At 37.2% G+C, this 18862-nt stretch overlaps 1 protein-coding gene across 6 annotated transcripts in view; it reads right to left on the reverse strand.

Annotated features, from left to right (window-relative positions):
- The window catches only part of kdm4c (lysine (K)-specific demethylase 4C), a 209372-nt gene that overhangs the window by 158556 nt on the left and 31954 nt on the right, over positions 1–18862 (reverse strand). For all 6 annotated transcript variants that reach the window (XM_015345786.2, XM_015345788.2, XM_015345785.2 and 3 more), the window contains one exon: positions 9179–9282. In XM_015345786.2, the coding sequence (XP_015201272.2) occupies positions 9179–9282 (104 nt within the window). The remainder of the gene's footprint in view (positions 1–9178; positions 9283–18862) is intronic.

Here is an 18862-nt window from a genome sequence, read left to right on the forward strand (position 1 = left end):
ATATTTTACTAGGTTCAGAATACTAAATTGTGAACAAAACACAGAATCATTCTTTATCCACTCAACAAGCAGAATATGATTCAGCTGTTGAAATGAATTGTTCCGCATTGTTTGTGGAAAGCGTTATCATGCATGCATTGTATTGAAAGGATATATCTTCTGACAGAATAACAAACTGCAGCTCATACGACATATCCACCACATTTCATAGTGTTTTGCAATATTTTGCAAACCAGACTTTACCGGACATTTCTCCGGATGAATGTCTGTGCCTACAACATACTGATAAAACTTGCTCACCACTTACTAAACCTCAAAAGGGCAAGTTTGGTTTCTCTACAAGCTCCTTGGTCAGCAATATCCATTTTCCTGTGATTAATATTTGCATGTGGCCCAAGTATATTCAGCAAGCAAATCATTGAGCATTTCTGTGGGAAGTAGTGTGCAGTATCCTTGATAGTGATTGTTTGTTGTAGAGCTTGGACGTTTGAACTATGAGTTGAGGCCCAAAGTAGTGATGGGGAACAGGCAGGGAGAAACCGGCATTTCCTGCTGAGCCAATCTGTCCTGGACCTCCCAAACGCTAGTAAGTTCGGTCAAAAGAAGGCTGAGAGCTATTACTTTGTTTTAACAAGGCAAAACACTATTTCAAAGCATCTCTTTAAGCCCTCTTTGTACCACCACACCTGAGCTGTGCCAGCCAGCTCTGTTCCAGCTAAACGCTCACACCTGCTTTTACACTGGAAGGACAAGCTGAGCCACTGATATCACACATCATGGGCGAGGTACCCCCCTTGCTAAGCCCAACTCAGAAATATTTTAATGAGCAACTAATGGCTTAAATCATTTTCTCTTGCAGCACTCTTGATATACAGTAGGAACAAGTAAATGTTGATTCCATGCTGAAAAGAGAAAAGGAAACACAATGTCGGGGAAAAAAAATTGTTGTGTTTCCTTTCTTCTCTTTTCAGCATGGAATAAACCTTCACTTGTTCCTTTGCAGCCTATGCATGCTGACGCAACTACCTACTTGAACTACTCTTGATATAGACTGCCAGGTATTCATTTAGTAAAACAATGAAATACAACAGGCACATGTGCATGCACACATTTTTTAGAGATTCATCTTACATTTAACACAATTTGACTTTTGATTTGATTTGAAAAAGGTTTTAAATATTTTTATGCCCGATATTTTCCTCATACTTTTACAAAAAATCGTCTCGTTTTTGTCAAATATTGCAAATTCTTTCCTCTGCGCATATCTCGTCCACAAAAAATACAGGTTTGACCCTAATTATTTTTTATATACAGTATCTAAAGCTACATGTAATAAAAAGAACAGAAACTTTAATTATATACAGTATTATGTTAGGAGGTAACAAAAATGTTTTTTTGTTCTGGTTTACATGACAAATGGTATTTAAGTACCAACTGCTTTTCTCTTGGTAATTATCATTTAGGAAGTCAGCACAAACCCATAATAAATGGAAAAAAAGTTTATAAACTTTCCAAAACTTATCAAAAAGCTTCTGTATGAGGCTCCTGCTGGCCACAAAAACATACAGCATGAACACCTACAGTTTATGTATAGAGAATCTATTTCTTCTAACCCCCAAATGAGAAACTTCATTCTGAGAAAGACGACAGCTTCAGAGACTGAACTATTGAGTTCTCAGGGCAAAGAGGACATAATCTGAACCTCAAATGATGCCCAACATGAGGTCTGTTCATGTATCCCTACTGTATGTTTGAGCAACCTGGGTATTTCTAACAAAGCAATACGACACACAAACTTGAGAAACCAAGCAAATTCCAAGGGAATTAGGACTGGCCAGGCAGATCGGGCCTGCATTATTTAGAGGTATGCTATGCACTCATGGGGGAGGCATGCAATCGTGATTTATTTTACAGCATGTGTACCCACATATAATGGCTTTAGCTCCAAAACCACTAATAGGGAACTTCCTCATCTGTAAAAGATTTAGCAAGAGATAAGAGTATCGAATTCCCTAACAAACTTTTGGGAATTCTAAAAACACAAACTTTGAAGCCGCAAAAGTTTATTAATGCAAGATCCAAAAATATCTCCATATGAAATAGAACCCATTAGGATACCTTTTGAAATAATAAAAAACAAAGGAACATCTCCATACACAGTGGTGGACTATGGAAGAGCTTTTCAATGAACTGGTCTGAGAGAGAGAAAAGATCTTGAAACTCTATTAAGAGAAGCATTGTGTTTTTTTACAATTAAAAGTCTGAGATGTAATATCATTTGCAAGAAAGGATGTCAGAACATGGCTGTTTATTTCCCTACATCTGCTCCTTAGTGGAAAGCAACTTTCCCTGGTAAAGGTCATCCTAAAGTCCATCCCAAAAGAATGGTGCATAAAATGGGACTAAGAGCACATGTCTACTCAAGCTCTAGATGGGACGCAGCCCATTGTAGAGTCACAGAGAAAAGGACAATTTAAAACCGTTAATTAGACCTGGCCGGCATATGTTCAGAAGATGGGAGGAGACCCAGTGGGAGGGCATCCAATTCCCCTCCCAAATCAAACTCAGGACTCAAGAGCTCCAGGGAGGTACTGTAGCTGCGCTAATCGCCACGCCACTCTGCCACCTCATCTCCCTTTAATGACCTTTAGAAATACATAGAACCAGGTAAAGTACCTGAAAGACACCTGCAGAGCAACACACGCTGACAGCAGAACAAGCATAATGATAACAACACGCCTACAAGTACTGCTCCAGATTGCTGGCTGTCTCCTACACCTCACACACATCTATAAACATGGCGTCAATTCTTAATCAAAAATATTTCTACCATTTAAAACTGGAAATCGTTGCCTGGGTCAGACTGGTCTATTGACATTCTGTTTTGCTGGTTTGTGGATAAGGCCCTACTTTATAAAAAGGAAACAAACATGACTCTTGTTTATACAGCACTCTCACTACTAATGCGATTTTTTTTCCAAATACATTTGCTTATCTACTATTTTTATGCTTTTTTGCCTGTTTGTTTTTGCAAACTTCTCTGGAGGCAAAATGTGTTGCTTTGTTTTGTTTTTTTAATGTTTTTTTAGAACACTTTAAAATGAATACAAATGAGTTTACAACAAAACAAGCATCAATAGAGAGCAAGTAAACATCAAAGCGATGTTTATATTTAAAGCCCATTAAAGCCCATCAAAGCCCATCAAAGTGGACTGCTGAAACAGCCAAAGGAATGATTGAATCTATTGTAATAATATCATATGGTTATATAGCATCATTCTTTATTGCAATGCTCATTTAGACTTCTTTTTAAATGATGTATATCAACATTTTGTTTTGTTTTCCAGCTCTGCCATACAGATGCAAAGAGACATTTTATGGTTTCTTACCATTTTTTTTACCATAAAATACTATAAGAGTGTAACCCCGGTGTCCTGGCCAAATTTCCCCATGGCCTTTACCAATCATGACCTTCTAATAGCCCCTATCTATGAATTGGCTTCATCACTCTGCTCTCCTCCTTCCTTAAACAGCTCTGTGGTGGATGTACTGGTGCACTATGGCTGCCATCACATCATCCAGGTGGGTGTTGACACTGATGGTGGAGGAGAGTCCCCATTACCTGTAAATCACTTTGAGTCCATAAAAGCGCTATATAAGTGTGAGGAACGCTTATTTCTTCATCTACGCTCCAGAGATGCACAGTTTCAGACCGAGACTCAGAAGAAAGAGTAAGGTACTGCTGACTACACTGTATTAGTTCTTGTTCTGAGAATATCTGGAAAGCTGCAAGGCTTGTAGCAAGCTGCAGACCCATGTTATTCCATTTCTTTCTCCCTGCTGTTGACAGCTTAAGCAGGTGTTCTGTTGCTACTGAGCGCTATCCGCTGAGCTGCCACCTATTTACAGCAGGCCAGCTTATCAGTGTTCAGCATGCTTCTAGTTCTATCGCTCAGAGCTTGGAGAGATCTGATTCTCACTCTCCCTCTCTCTCCAAGTCCCATTGATTACTATCCACTTCTGAAATGAGGCTGCTCTCTTCGTGACAGCACAGAAAAGATTTCTCTCTAAGAGCTCCTAACACACTGTGACCGTGTGAGGCTAGCTCTGTGCCCTGAATACCAGCTCGCCACCCACTACATAGAGCACATTTTTAGCAATTAAAGGATGCAAACTGTCCTGTCTCTGGAGATTAGCAGAAGAGAGGACTGACACACTGCAGAATTCCTTGCATAACTGCAGTGTCCAGAGGACACCAGCTAAGGGGGCAGTCTGCCTGCCTCCTAACCAGTTTTCTTCATGGCATTGAGTACAATATGAATCAACTATCACATCAAACTCTATTTCATTCCATGAAAGTCCCTTTAATGCACCTTGGCTCGGTGATTTCACATTCATCCATAAGCCATAACACTGTATCATGGTTAAGAGCAAATAAAGTCAGCATTTACTAACCTCAAAATCTGACATTTGAATATCAAGAGGCACTGCAGAACGCGTAGCCTTTCTATCTGATAAAAACACCATTTAATTTTCTACAAAGTAAAAGCAGAGATCTCTGGGGGCTTCAGTAAGAGACAAAATATTAGAAATATTCAGTAATTTTTTCCTCAAAGCAAGAGAGCATTAAAGAATGTCAAAAAAAAGATTTATTTTTTGTCATTTAAACATTACACTATTACAAAACCACAGACGAAAACATTTAGCTTCCAGTCTTCCTAAACTTGTAAAAGACTAGATTGTAATTTATCCATCATTAAAACATAAATACATACTTCATGTTATTGAACATATCTTGACTTGAAGTATTCAAGTTTGAAATGAAATAAAATATTTAAATTCAATACAGCACTCACTTTGTTTACTAAATTTGCATCATTTGGATTATGCGGATGACAGTGGATGACAACTCCAACACTGTTATACCCAAGCAACTTGCAGCATCACAGATTTCAGTAATAGCCTGTAAAATCCTTTTTCTAACATACTTTTTGTTTTCAGTGCCTTTACTTTGGTAACAAAATTACATTTAAAGTAAAAACTCAAAACTCTGAGACAAGTCCTGATCCCAGAAAGCCCACTCAAAGGAAATTCAAAGAAATTCATTTTTATTTTACCTGGCACTTTTATCCAAAGTGACCTACCTTTCCACCCATTTATAAAGCAGGGTATTTTGCTGTAGCAATCTGAGTGAAGCAGCTTGCTCAAGGGCAGAGAAACAGTGTCTCACCATGAATTTGATTCCAGAATATTCCACTTCTGAGTCAAGAGCCCTGCACATTGCTCCACACTGGGTCGGTTGGTAATTAAATGGCCAGACAGCTGATTCTAGACTCATGCAACCTTTTCTGTCAGGACGTTCCTCAAGTTCTCCTACAGGTATGTTCCACATTTTGTCCATTAACTATCATGGTTCAAGACTGAAGAGATTCAGTTATATTATTCTATACCTTTAAGGCAATTTGTCCCAATTTGGGAATAAATCTAGTTGCTGGTACTGTAGCTCTTTAATTGATCTCATTAAATAATCTTATCCACCCTTTATTTCTGATTTATGACTATTATGATGTCGATGAAGTCCTCAGAACAACAAGCAACCAAACAAGCTATAGTACATGGGCTTAAAGGTTAGAAAATAAGAGTAATACTTTTATCTCATTAAACACATTATGTATATAATAGGTCCTCCGAGTACTGAGACACCTCCTTGAGGCACAAAAACTTCTGTAGGGGGGAGTGGTACATTCACTCTCCCGGAATGGAGTGGAGCCGTCACATTTGAAAATCTGTTTGCATATTTACTTATAAGTATTACTGTGCAGCTCTCCTTAACAGAACAGGAAAACGTTTTAATTGGATTATGAAATTATTTTTGAACTGCAATACAGAGGTCAGGACTTGATGATCCAGAGAGAAAGGCAAACACTAATACTTCATATACAAATGCTTTTGTTTCGGTTTACGCCCCCAAAGAAGTTCAAACTACATTTTTAGTACCCTGGCAATGCGTTGTGGAACACACTGAGTTGGATGTGATTGTGAGTGCAGATATAAATGGTGTCACATACTTCATAGATCCATCAAGAAAGAAACATATGCCCTGTATCTGGCATCTACAGTATTAAGAACTTGGATGTCTGATTTGCATATGGTTCATATGTAAATATGCTTAACCAAAACTACTACTCCTAAATCATACTTCAGTATTGATTAAAATTTAGCGTTTTCTGCGTGTGGGACACAATGTAGAGATACTGCCCATGGTGGTGTTTCTTGATCTTCATCGTGTAACAGTCACTGACCCCTGCATTCTCTGGGATGCAAAAGTCAAGGTTTCATTCTACTAAAGTTCCCTCACAGCTGCATACTGTAAATCTCGTCTGGTAAAATTAATTAACTGGAAACCAAGTTGGCTTTTCTAGCGCACGCTCAACGACTCATTCCTTCTGATGTTACTCCAGTGGAAATAAACCTTGTTGGAAAAGAAATAAATCTGATGCTTAGATATGGTGCTGAGTTTCTTAGACCTACATAAAGGCATACTTATTACTTTAATGAGAATCGACCGAGCCATTTAATAACTCTGAGACTGCAGGAATGAATGCTCTGCCGATATTCCGTCAGATATTCTGCAAATCCTGTGCAGATTAACTGCAGATTCCCCCTTTTTTATTCTAAATTACACACTTATGAAATGTATTTAAATAAAAAAATGATATAAGGTGTCTTTACTTTCCCTAGTCTTTCTCGTCCTCACATGCATATATAACCATTAGATATGCATGGTTGTATCCCATAATCTAACAGTAGAAGGTGAGAATATGTTTGAAAACTCCCTTACACAACAGAGTCCATTATTATCTGGAACCAATTTGGAACCTGCCAGTATCCTCCACTTACATGCGACCAATGAGCAACAAATTATTTGAGGGTGCAAGAGCTTTTGCCCAAGTTTTAGCACAAAGGAGGAACTATATGATCATCTACTGTATCTCAGAGCTGAGATAAACCAGTGATTTTTAGAGACATTACACGTGTCCAGTGTGAGTACAACATTTAAGTGCTCACATTTCCTGATTCTCTGAAAAGGTTCACTATGTAGGTAGGTGAATATGAACCTTCTATATGGAAAAGAAAACCTCAATAATATATTCTTAAGTATTAAAATAATGAGATTGCCTTAACAAGCATGCAGATCACAGGTATTATCTCACTATCTCAAGCATCAGGCATCCCATCTCACTTACTGTAATTTTTACAGACTGAATTACTTTGCTAATAATTCATTTCTTTTGAAGTGACAATGATTAAGTCATAACATTATTTTATAACCCACCTTTGCTCCTCAGACTTCATACTGTTCACAGTCATTGCAATCACTAACAATCATAAATTTCAGGGATTTTGTTATAACTGAATCAAAGAATATAATCAACTAAAACCAAAGAAGAGCACCATAAATGTGTATAAGACAAATTAAAGAACAACAGGTGACGCAGTTCAGTTAACTTTTTCCTTCACTGGTGAATTTACAAAAAGTGTATAGAAAAACAATACTTCGACCACTAATAGTGAAAACACAATACCATTTCACACAAACATTAAAATATCCTTTGTTCAAACAGGTCACTATTTCATATAAAATTAAATTGAACCACTCAAATTTCTGTAGGGAAATGCTTCAAGTATAATATCTAAAACTTCATTTGTTGCTTTAAATTAGATATGGTTTTATTCATTTAGGTTTTATAAAAAAAAATAAAAAATAAACTTGTATATTTTCCTTATAATTTCGTATTCAATAGTTTGTTCTTAATGCTTCTGAAGACTATGCTCAATAGGACATATTTTCATTCACAGTACAGCTAATCCATATTTCTTAAGTGTTATTAACACCACCATAAAGTGAAGTACTTTTCTCTGAAAGGATGGGGAAAAGTGAGGTTGTAACATTACTGCATGATGGTAAATCTATCTGAAATAGCTTGCTTACTAAGGTAAAACTATTTGACAACTTTGCCTCCTGGCGAACTCAGAAATGAAAGTACATCTTTCAGCTAAACAAACCAGCTCTTTTTATTCCTTCTAGTAACTTGCAAGGCCATTTGTAGTAATAAATCTGTCACTGTACCTTAAAAATGAGAGGTGGCCTTTCCAATTTTATAGAATCTCAGGAGGTTTAAATTCATACTTGTAAAATGCACATTTTATATACAGTATGTGGATATACAGAAGACTACATTTGGACATAGATTTCAAAGTCCAGAACAAACCCAGTCACACCATTCTGAATCCCTTACTTGCCTTTTTCCCAACTACTTCAGTTTTTTTTTCACTATAAAAGAAACAGAAGACATATTGATCTATGACATTTAGAGCTCATTTAGAGCTTTAACCATCAACTCTTACTTAATGATTAAATGTATTAAAATAAACAGGTAGTTACTGAACAGTTCCCTTACAGCTGAAAATAGATCTACAGCAGTATTAATACAAACCCGGTGGCAATTAGTTAATTTTTGAGCTACAGTGTAATGTCGCCTTTGATCGATGGCAGGAAATTTCATCATCCCAATCTCACGTGAGGGGCAGAACCTAATTATATCCCAGAGGCAGATTCAGCCAGGTAATCTTCCAGCTGTATGTGGCAGGGATGGCTGGCAATTTCCTGATTGGAACGCTCCCTGTAAATCAGCCTGGGCTCTTCTCCCCGTGACACAACACCCTACAAAAAGTGTGTAGCTTAACGCCCGCGTGTGCGCACGGGAAAGAGAGAGAGAGGCTGACTGAAAGGTACAAGTGAAGGACAGGTAGACTGGCCGCCTGCCTGATTATATTCTTGCCTGACTGATGAACTTAATTACCACACGTCTGCAATGTGGAAGGCAGCCTGCAACAGACTTGCCAAATGTGGCTTTTTTTTGATGGAGAGGGTTAAAGACACCTGCTTTAAAATAAAAAGTCATGTAGAGATGAAGGTCTCAAAGGTTAACTGTGGGAAACACATTCATCTTCCGTCTGGTTACACTCAGTTTGACAATACAGGTACCTTAACAGGTGTACAATTCACATCCATGTCCTACTGAAATGGAGCTACAGCAATCTGGTCTGGCTGTGGACTTGGAATTATCTAACGTTTTTGGAAACTTTCACTACCTTGAAAAAAAAAACACAATACCTTGTCAAAAGGGATCCCATATTTCTTCAATATCGAGGGAGAAATCAGAGTCATCTTGTGACGAAGAAAGGCATCACAGCTTTTGAAGCTGTTTGGGAAGAAACCTGGAGGGAGAAAAATTATGTTTATTTTATTAATGTTACAGTGTTGTTCTTTTTTTCCTGCATTTGTGTTTGCTTCCTCACAGAGCAGTTGCAGAAAAAATAGCTGCAAGCATCTTTAAACTGTTTTAAATGACAAACTTTGACTCTATTCTTTATAATTATTCTTGCAGCTGCTTGAGAAGAATAAGCTAGCATTACATAAACTAGCATTACCTTATATAAAACAATGTTTGAAAAGTCTAAAAAAGTAACTTGTATAATAGGTTATTCAAAGAATTATGGATGGACTTGGGTGATGGCTTATTACGCCAAACCTTAAACTGCTAGAATGTAAGAAGTCTACAGACAAGTCTACAGCGATGCAGATAAATAATTGTTTTTATGAATTTTGTGAATTATTTACATACAGTATAAAGATTAGCATTCAATGACATGGTCTAGATCTATTGTAAATCACTCAGTTTTGCTCATTGTTAACTCATAAGTACTGAAATTTTTTGCAATTGCTTTTTTTATCCTTTCTTTTACTTCAGGTTTTTCAACCAGGGGGGATGCTTCCCTTATTTTCTATGCTTAAGACGCCCTGAATCACTGTTCTGCCAACATGTTGTTGAAAAATAAGGTGAATTCTCAATGATAAATCACAAAGTAAAGGAGATTGCAAATTAGGGACTTTGTTATAGTGAAAATGACTTTGTACAGTGAAAAAAGGTATTAAAATAAATGTTTCATTGGGCAAAAAAAATGTAAATCAAGAGATCACATAACAAGAGGCTGCTGCTCATTTAGTTAGTTGTTTTCCCCAGTGAATAACATTTCCTGAAATATTCTTTTGCAACACAACAGAGATTTGCAATAAGATTTACAAGGGTACTTGTAAACTGAGATTTTAATATGTAAACAGGTAAACATGCAGAAAAACACAGCCTTTACTCTGAAGGTAATCAATGAATATGCAACAAATACAATCTCTGTTTATTGCATTTTAAAGGGATATATATTTAGGTGTAAAATTAAAACTTAAAAATGCAAAACACTATAAATAATACTATGTAATGGTTGTGCTGATTGATTATTTATAGTATACTGTACAGGACCCACTTGGAAGTACATTTAATTCAAATCTGGCCCACCATAGCAAATGAGTTTGACACCCCCGATCTAAGTGGTTATTGAAAACACATGCATGGATGTGAATCATTTGTTCCATACACATTCCCTGGAAAACCCTGTTTTATAACTTTCTGCATTACTGATGATGTGGTTTGCAGTGGGTATTGAGAAAATACTGTACATATTATGCTCAATTTGTACCTTTCTCTTTTCCAGAGTCAACCTTCATAAGCAAGTCGCTGAAGCTGTTTTGTGGTAAGAGGCAGTGATATATTTGACAGAAAAAAACGTTTGTATATTTAAAGATTGAAGCTTCATGTATGCATAGCTCTCATCAAAGATCACAAATTTCTCTAAAACTGTAAACATCTCTTAAATTGTCACGGCTGAAGTCGCTTGAGACAGTGCTCATTTTTGGCCGATAGTTTTCTTTCTAAACTGCTGATCTTCAGTAGGATGAGTCAGAATGTTCCTTCAAGGTTCTCAAAAGAGATGGGGTTCTCCATAAAATGTAATAAAAGTCTCTCTGTATTTCCCTCAAGTTCATGGTTATCTCTGTGCAAGCCTCACCAGATCTGCTGAACTTCTTATTCGTTATTAACATTCACTGCATGGGTTCTAGAGGCTATAAGATGTCTATCTGTTCCACATATCTTCTCTTTTAACTAGCATAATTAGAAATTTGATTAATGCTGCTGTATTAATTATTGAAGCTATGAGCTAACATTAATAACTGCAAGCAAATAGGCAGTACAGAAAGTTTGAAACTAGGAAGCAAATTTGAAGTTTTCATCACAGGCGGCACTTTTTCTAACATATTTTTCTATGTACCGTACATAAAAAATGAGCAGCAATGTAATTGAGCAATAAAATGTTTTTTGTTTCATTCACGGTAAATTCAAGATATTAAAATTGAAACATCTTATAGATGACTGAACACCCCAAAACCACAATAAAGGGGTACTTTTAAAACAAACTGAAATTCAATCAAACATAACAAAAATAAAACTCAAAAACCAAAGAAACAAAATACAGAATCTCAACTGTCTGCATCCCAGAAGGTTTTTCTGGTTTCTTAACAATACTAACAATACTACAAAGCCTGCATAAATACTTTGGAGTAAAAGTATTTTGAAGCCATTTCATCCTACAAAGATTTTCCACAATACAAATTCTAATAAAATTATGATGTTACACAATACTGTATATAAAACAGCCTTATGTTTGGACCTGTAATGCACAGCAGTGCCTTGTTTTGCTCATGTTTAAACTTTTAGTAGCCTTGAGTAAATGCGTTATTACCAACAGTCTCTCCACAACTGATAAACCACTGTAGTGCACGGGAGGTATTTAGCCTTCTCCTCTATTTGAATGTGTACATTACAAGGTTACAGAACAGCTTGTTTTTTGTTCGTGCTCAGTCTGGTGTTGAGAGGGATGAAAGTATTATTCCTATCGTCTTCCCGATTCGATTTACTACTATACTGAACCTGCCTGGAAACATACCCTAGAGAACCAAGAGATTGTAAGTCCACGCTTCTTTTCTCTTTGTATTCCATTAATTAATATTTAAATTGAAATCAATGAAGAAGGAAGATTCCATTCTTTTTTCTTTCTTTTTTTGGATACAGATTTGCAGCTGAAGAGTGCGCCGCAGTTCTAAATAGTCATAGCGAGAAATAATTGAAAAGCACTGGAGGAAGGTTATGTGCTGAATAACAGTATTTCACACCATATCAGAATTTTAATAATATCATTAAACATTTAATGTCACAAGAATGTTTAATGTCATGAAACACAACATACAATCTTGGAGTTTGAACTGCCTAAATATTCTGAATTACACACAAATTGGGGGGGGTTTAATTACAGTAACCCATGGTTGGACTTTCTGGGAGCACTGGTGCAATGACCATATGATAACAAAACAAAGAAGTGTCAGCGCTCCACACTAATTTATGTTCACAATTAGTACAGCAAAATTACCACATCAGCAGGAGTCCTGCCTTTGATGGTGACTTTGAATCAACACTAAGTGAAATGCAAACAGCCTGGGTCTCAAAGGGTAAGGCCGGGACCATTTCTCATGGAAAAACTAATCAACCCAGTGCAAATGGCCACAGTCTGGAAATGACCAAATCACCCCGAGAAAAGTAAATACTAAATCAAACAGACTTGTATTATACAATAAGGAAAAACATAATCTATAAACTACAATGTTTCCCTACAATGGTAAAAGAGAAGGCACTATCCATTACATTTTAGTATCGGGGTCTGCTTCCCTCTGGTGTACAAGTTTAGTTTATAATACAAAATTATAGATGGTTAATGAATGGTTGTGTTGTGAGGTTGTGTTTTGGTACTCCAAATACTTTAGATATCATTTCAGTTATTTAGTTAAGAAAAAGACGTTCTTATACAGAAGTTAATCTTAATACTGAATTAAGAATATTGAAGCCAAGACTAGAGCATCCTGCAGTAGAGGCGCTCTATAAAAAAACTGCCTTTTAGTGACACAAAATACAAAGCAGATTGAGAGAACGTAATCATAGCTATTTCAGTATTAGATATTGACTTTGACTTTACAAGTTGCACTTGTAAAAGCACATCCATTGATACTTTTCATCTGTTTTTTCTAAGCAGGTGGCAGGTTATATATCGAGCCCTACCATTAATTAAAAATGGGAACGCAAGGCTCAAAAACCAAGATTCAGAGATGAACACCAGAGAGAGGGGAGTTATCACTCTGTTTTGAACCACAACGACAGCAGGTTCACGTGAAAATGTCACTGAAAACACGTTCGTGAAATCAAAGACAATTTCACATACTAAACATTTAATACCAGTAATCCAAAAAAACAATCATAAAAATAAAGAAAATCATATTACATTGGAAGGTACAAAACTTTTCAGCAGTGCGGCAGGATGGGTTTATGATGATACTGTATACCCCCTTGAGAATTTGAGGTAACTATGTTAAGACATTTTACTGTGCATATAAACACCAAAACATTTTTGATGGTGCAATTGCCATTCTTTATACTACACTTCTTTATGACGCTACCCTAGTGGCAGCTTTTCATCTTGAGCGGTTTTCTACCAATTACTGTCTCTCTTTATACGTCCTGCTTTGTCATGCGACCTTCGCGTACGACTGGTTTCAATACTCTTAAACTCTTGGAAGTACACAGACAGGAGTGGATGACAAGGGGTTGTATTCCTCCATTTCTCTTCCTTCCTTTCTCCCTTAAAAGACAGTTGTTAATCTGCAGTTGAATAGGTAGCTGCATCAGCATATTTGGGCTCAAACGTTTCTTTTCTTCTCTTTACAGCATGGAATAAGCCTTTATTACTAATCATAGATATAAACAACGCAGTCTAATGTGAAACATGCATGAGATGGCTCATTCAGAACATCTGAACAAGCACATCTGCATTCAGTTCAAAGTATCTTTCGTTTTTAAAGTAAATCACATCTCTCAAAACTATACGTTATCATGAAAGACGATGTTGTACGCCCCACGAAGGGAATTCATGGAATACCTCAACGTGTCACCCGCCCTGTATAATAAAGCTAATAATGCTAATAAAGCATTTCACTTTGGGCTTTTTCAAGGAATTGTCCTATGTTACAGACATCCAGCTAGCCACAAAACAAGTTCGGAGCTCAGACTAATCACTTTGCCTGAGATTTGCACTTCAGCTGCTCCTACACAAAACTGAACGACAAAATGGCAGAGATGAGCCAGCAGCCGAGAAAGGATATTAAACAGCAGCAGTTATTAGATCCGCGTCTGATGTCTTTCAGATGCAATATTTGTATGTGCCACAGTCAATCAAGATTACAATGGAAACAGAAGATGAAAGCAGTCGAGCATAAAGAGCAAGAATGATAATTATAATGGAGGGACAAGATAATGGAGAATAGACTGACTTTTCAGAATATTTTCATGTCTCAGCTATCGTCTGGCCTGGACACCCTGCAATCACAGGTCATATGTTTTAAAAATCCAATTTGACTCATTTGAAAGGTAATACACACTTATAAAGAAACAACATGCAAAACATTGTTTTTATTATTAGTCTTTGTGACAAAGAATAGCAGTTGATTTTAAGTGAAAAGCTGAATGTATACAATTTTTGTGATGCCTTTCATAATTCTAAGAGTTTGCTATCACTTACACAAAATGATAACAATGCTGTTATTTGATAACTGTAATCACCACTAGGTACAGAGAACTGAATTTTACTGCATGTGCATCTTGCCAGCTAAAGTCCACTTCAGGAATGTTCCAAGGTTATTAGTGTATTGGAGTGGACAAACAATACTGAGAACAGGAAGAACCTCAAGCAGGTACTGTATGTATTTATTATGGATTTCTTCTATATTTAACTTGTCTACTGTAATTTACTATAGATCCATTACATTGAACCTGAATTATTATCACTACTTCTACTGCTACTGCTACTACTACTTGAAATTTAAACAGCTAAAATGTGGAGTAGGGTGCAGATCAGAGATTACAGGCAACTAGAAAGGAAACCTTTTTTCTAATGAGAGAAACAAATAACAAATGCAATCCTTAATATTTAAAACCTCAGGGGATACAGCTTTTCTATAATATGACACATATTGTAAAAGATGCAAGGGGAAGAAGAAAGAAGAAGAAATACTCAGATCCAATATATTTAATGAAATAAGAGAGAAATGAGTCTCATACTCATACCCCTCATGGAAATGCATATCTCTGAGTACTGTAATGACTTTCAGGAATTAATCTGGGGAATTACTGGTCAGGCTCATTGGCATTCTGTAGCATCGTAAGTAAAGGTGTGTGGTTCCTGCTGTGTGACATAAGGGCCTGAAAAACAGCATTAAAACAGGACCAGTTAGATTTTATTTGTCCGACTGATTAAACAAGCTAAGTAACACTTCAGATTCGCTTTCAGTTATATAACCTCTGCAAGTATCTGTATTACAAGTTCACAACACACTAAACGGTTCTCCCAAGTGACTCAGCTATCAAAGGCCGATGTTCGCTCACAGACTGATCCCATTGATTCAGCTGTTGTCGGTTTGAGCCTGTGTCACTCCACTGGCCAAATTCAACCAATATTCTCCATGTCTCCCCATCTAATCTTCTACAACAGAGTACTACTGTACATTTTTGAAAAAACTGGATGGCACTTTTCCTTCTGTGTTTATTCATAGATCACAGTGTAGTACATTACTGTCTATCACAAAACTAAGAAGTGACAAACATTCTCTCTGTAGTTCCTTAATCAGTTTGGCGTTTTATGATTAAATTGAATTTTTTCATCATTATTTTTCATTATTTCATTTCAGTGTTACGAGATTAACACTGTTGTGTGCCCTCTGTAATTAAACATGAAAAAACAGCATTTTCTGCCTAGAAAAGCTCAGCCACAGCCATTTGGTTATGAGAAATGAAACTGCTCTGACGTAAAATAAACCTAACATATATCTGAACCACAGTGGAAATGTATTCTTCAGCCAGACCGCCAACTGGAAAACAAAAATTTGCTTTCTTTCAACTGAACCTCTGTGTTTAATTCTTTTAGTCACATAGACTGTCCTTTTCCTTCATAGGACTCCTGCTCCACTGAGCTATCAGGCCCAGTCAAATAATAAAATCAGTTTCATGAGAGACCTCAGGGGTTTCAAAACCCCCAGAACACACACTCCCAGCATCCCTCTAAGTGAGCATGTTCTAAAAAAACCCTTAGATAAAAAAAAGCACTGTTGTTTAAAAGTCTGTTAGTCACCATGCTCTTTCTTTCACACTCATTGAGATGCCCATGAAGGTCAGGAGCACATTCTTCCTGCTCAACCATCCAGAGGGTTTTTTGCTGTTCTTGTTATGCACCCAACTGCAGCACCAGTTGGATTACAATGCTGGGAAACGTTGTTCTTTGAGACGGAGTTTCGTTTCTGTACCTTACTACAGGGCAAACTGGAACTGGAAATGTGCACTGCCTTAATACCAAACCTCACAGAATCCCGCACAGTTTAAGAAGCCTTGGTGAGCTCAAGATGTACAGACTAAAACACCATTCACTGCTAAATCTCTTATCTGTCCAAAACAGACAGTTCTTAATGGCAATGGAACAGTGACAGCTAGTGCCTCCTGAGTCAGGGGAAGCATAAAAACAGACCGTTGATTGGAGAAATGAAGGTTGAGTCCAACTTTGACTAAAGAAGGAAAAAGGTGTTTCATACTGCATGTTTGGGAACTTCTATCAACCACTCACGTGAACACCTTACTGTGAAATGGTGTAAAGGTCAGCTAAAAGAGCAATGATGTTAAATTTCAGCAAAACCTGTCTGGTTCCACTGTGACTGCTCTTTTTTGTGGTTTTGTAATGTTTTGCCACCCCCAACCAATGCACGTTCATACACTGTATGGCATGTTCAAAGCAGACCTTTCCCGCGCATCAGAAATGAACTTCAACCATGACATACAGTACTGTATTCTGACTTTTCATAATGCTGTACAGCCCAATCTAGATTTTGAAATGAGTTATCCAATACAATGTGAGTATCAAGGGAGCAACCAGCAGGTCAGTTTGTGGGCCCTAGTCTTTACCAAACTCTTACTTCAACTTACAGATGTGCATAACTGCATAACAAGGTAACAATAATGATAATAAATATAATACTACAGGTCAGTAATTACAGTAATCGCTTTTAAAACAAGGTGGTAATTCTTCTTTGCTAGCTTTTTTAAGACATCCTCCACCTGGAAACAGTGCCAAGTTGACAGATTTGACCAAAGCCTGCACAAACAGCTGAACTCTTTTAGCTACTGCACCTGGAAGTGTGGCAAAGATCTTCAGTTGGCAGCGAATGCTCAGACAGAACATAATGTCAGCCGCTGAAAGTGCTTTCATCACAATATTCAGTCAATCATGCACAGGACATCCCCTTCAATCACTCTTTCTATTGTGCTCAGTTTTTAAGTCCTATGGAGTACAAGGAATGTCAGGGCTAATGATGTCATTTGTAGAGTACTGCTCACAGCATCTGTTGAAAGTTACCCTCAGCCACGTGCTTTTGAATGAGAGGCAGGTATCATTCAAACTCTGACATGTTTATAGAATCTGCCCTCTAATTCATTCGTCCGGCTGCGGGCAAAGAGAATGTATATAGATGTTTTTGTTTTTGGATGTTTTGTTTTGGCAATTAGCCCATGTTGACTGCCATCCTCGTGGGATGAGGAACTTGAAGAGGAAGATCTGTAGGCCCCCCTGCATTATGAAAGATGATGGCAAAGTCAACATCAGAGCTCCGCCTCATGCTTTCAGTGTCATCACAGGCAGTATTAGTCTGCTCCACGTTCTGCAGAATGTCAGTGCTCAATTCCTGGGGAAAGCAGGAAACACGGAGAAGCAGTCTGGAGAACCTTGCCAGTGTACTCAAGGAGATAAGGAAGACGTGACTGACTACACATCGAAACTGTGTAGCTTTCACTGAAGCAACAAAGTCACTCCATTCTCCCTTATCTTTTAAATGACTATGTCATCTATCTATCTCATATAACTGTATACACACAATGTGTGCCTGGATTTATCTCTGAAAAAAATAAGAGCTAGGGTCCACATTCATTTGTGTCAGAATTGTATGTACAGTACAGTATATACTGTATATTGCTATTACAACAAGCTATTCCCAATTGAGTTTCATCTTTCGAGACAATACAATACTGCTATATCTACATATAGTCCATGTATAGGTATTCCATTTGATTTTTAAATTCAAGACATATTGCTTTCCTTGCCTCTTCCATCTGCAAGGGAGATGCTTTTATGACAAACTGCATTGACTTTTCACTTATTATAGCTCCCTTATTGTTTTTTGTTCTTTTAGTTCAGAAAAGGCACATATGGAACAGTCTAAGTGCTTATATAAGGGAATTCAAAGAATATCCCTCTTATGCTTTGTGCCTTTGTGTTGTACTGCTTGATCACCTAAGAGAAGGCGAACACAACCCTCAAACAGCAAAGAAATAGCCTGTAAAGTTGTCAAAGGACATGTTCTCATTATCAGTAATCATTTTATGTAGATGTATTTTCATTCTTGAAAACACCAGTGTTTGGTAACAGCAATTGCTGAAAAAGAGACTTGCATTCAGAAATATGTGTAAATCTACTTTTATTCACAATATCCATTCTCAAATGCCCTACCTCACTCCCTTGTAATCTCAAACCATGTCTCATTCTTTATCATTATTCGAAAGACCAGATTTCAATGCTCTTATCTGTATGCTTGTACTTTATTTTGTATACCTTAGCAAAAAGGGCTTTTAACAAAGAAAGGCCCTGTTGTCCTCCCTCTTGGCCTGCTGACTTGAAATTCACCTTTCAAGCAGAAAAGCATTCTTTAGGTAGTAAAGTGTTAAGAGATGTCTTGTTATTGGGTCAGTGCTGTTACAAGTGATTTCAGAAG

The sequence above is a fragment of the Lepisosteus oculatus genome, chromosome 1 (assembly GCF_040954835.1).
Source record: "Lepisosteus oculatus isolate fLepOcu1 chromosome 1, fLepOcu1.hap2, whole genome shotgun sequence".
In the NCBI taxonomy this organism is placed as follows: domain Eukaryota; kingdom Metazoa; phylum Chordata; class Actinopteri; order Semionotiformes; family Lepisosteidae; genus Lepisosteus; species Lepisosteus oculatus.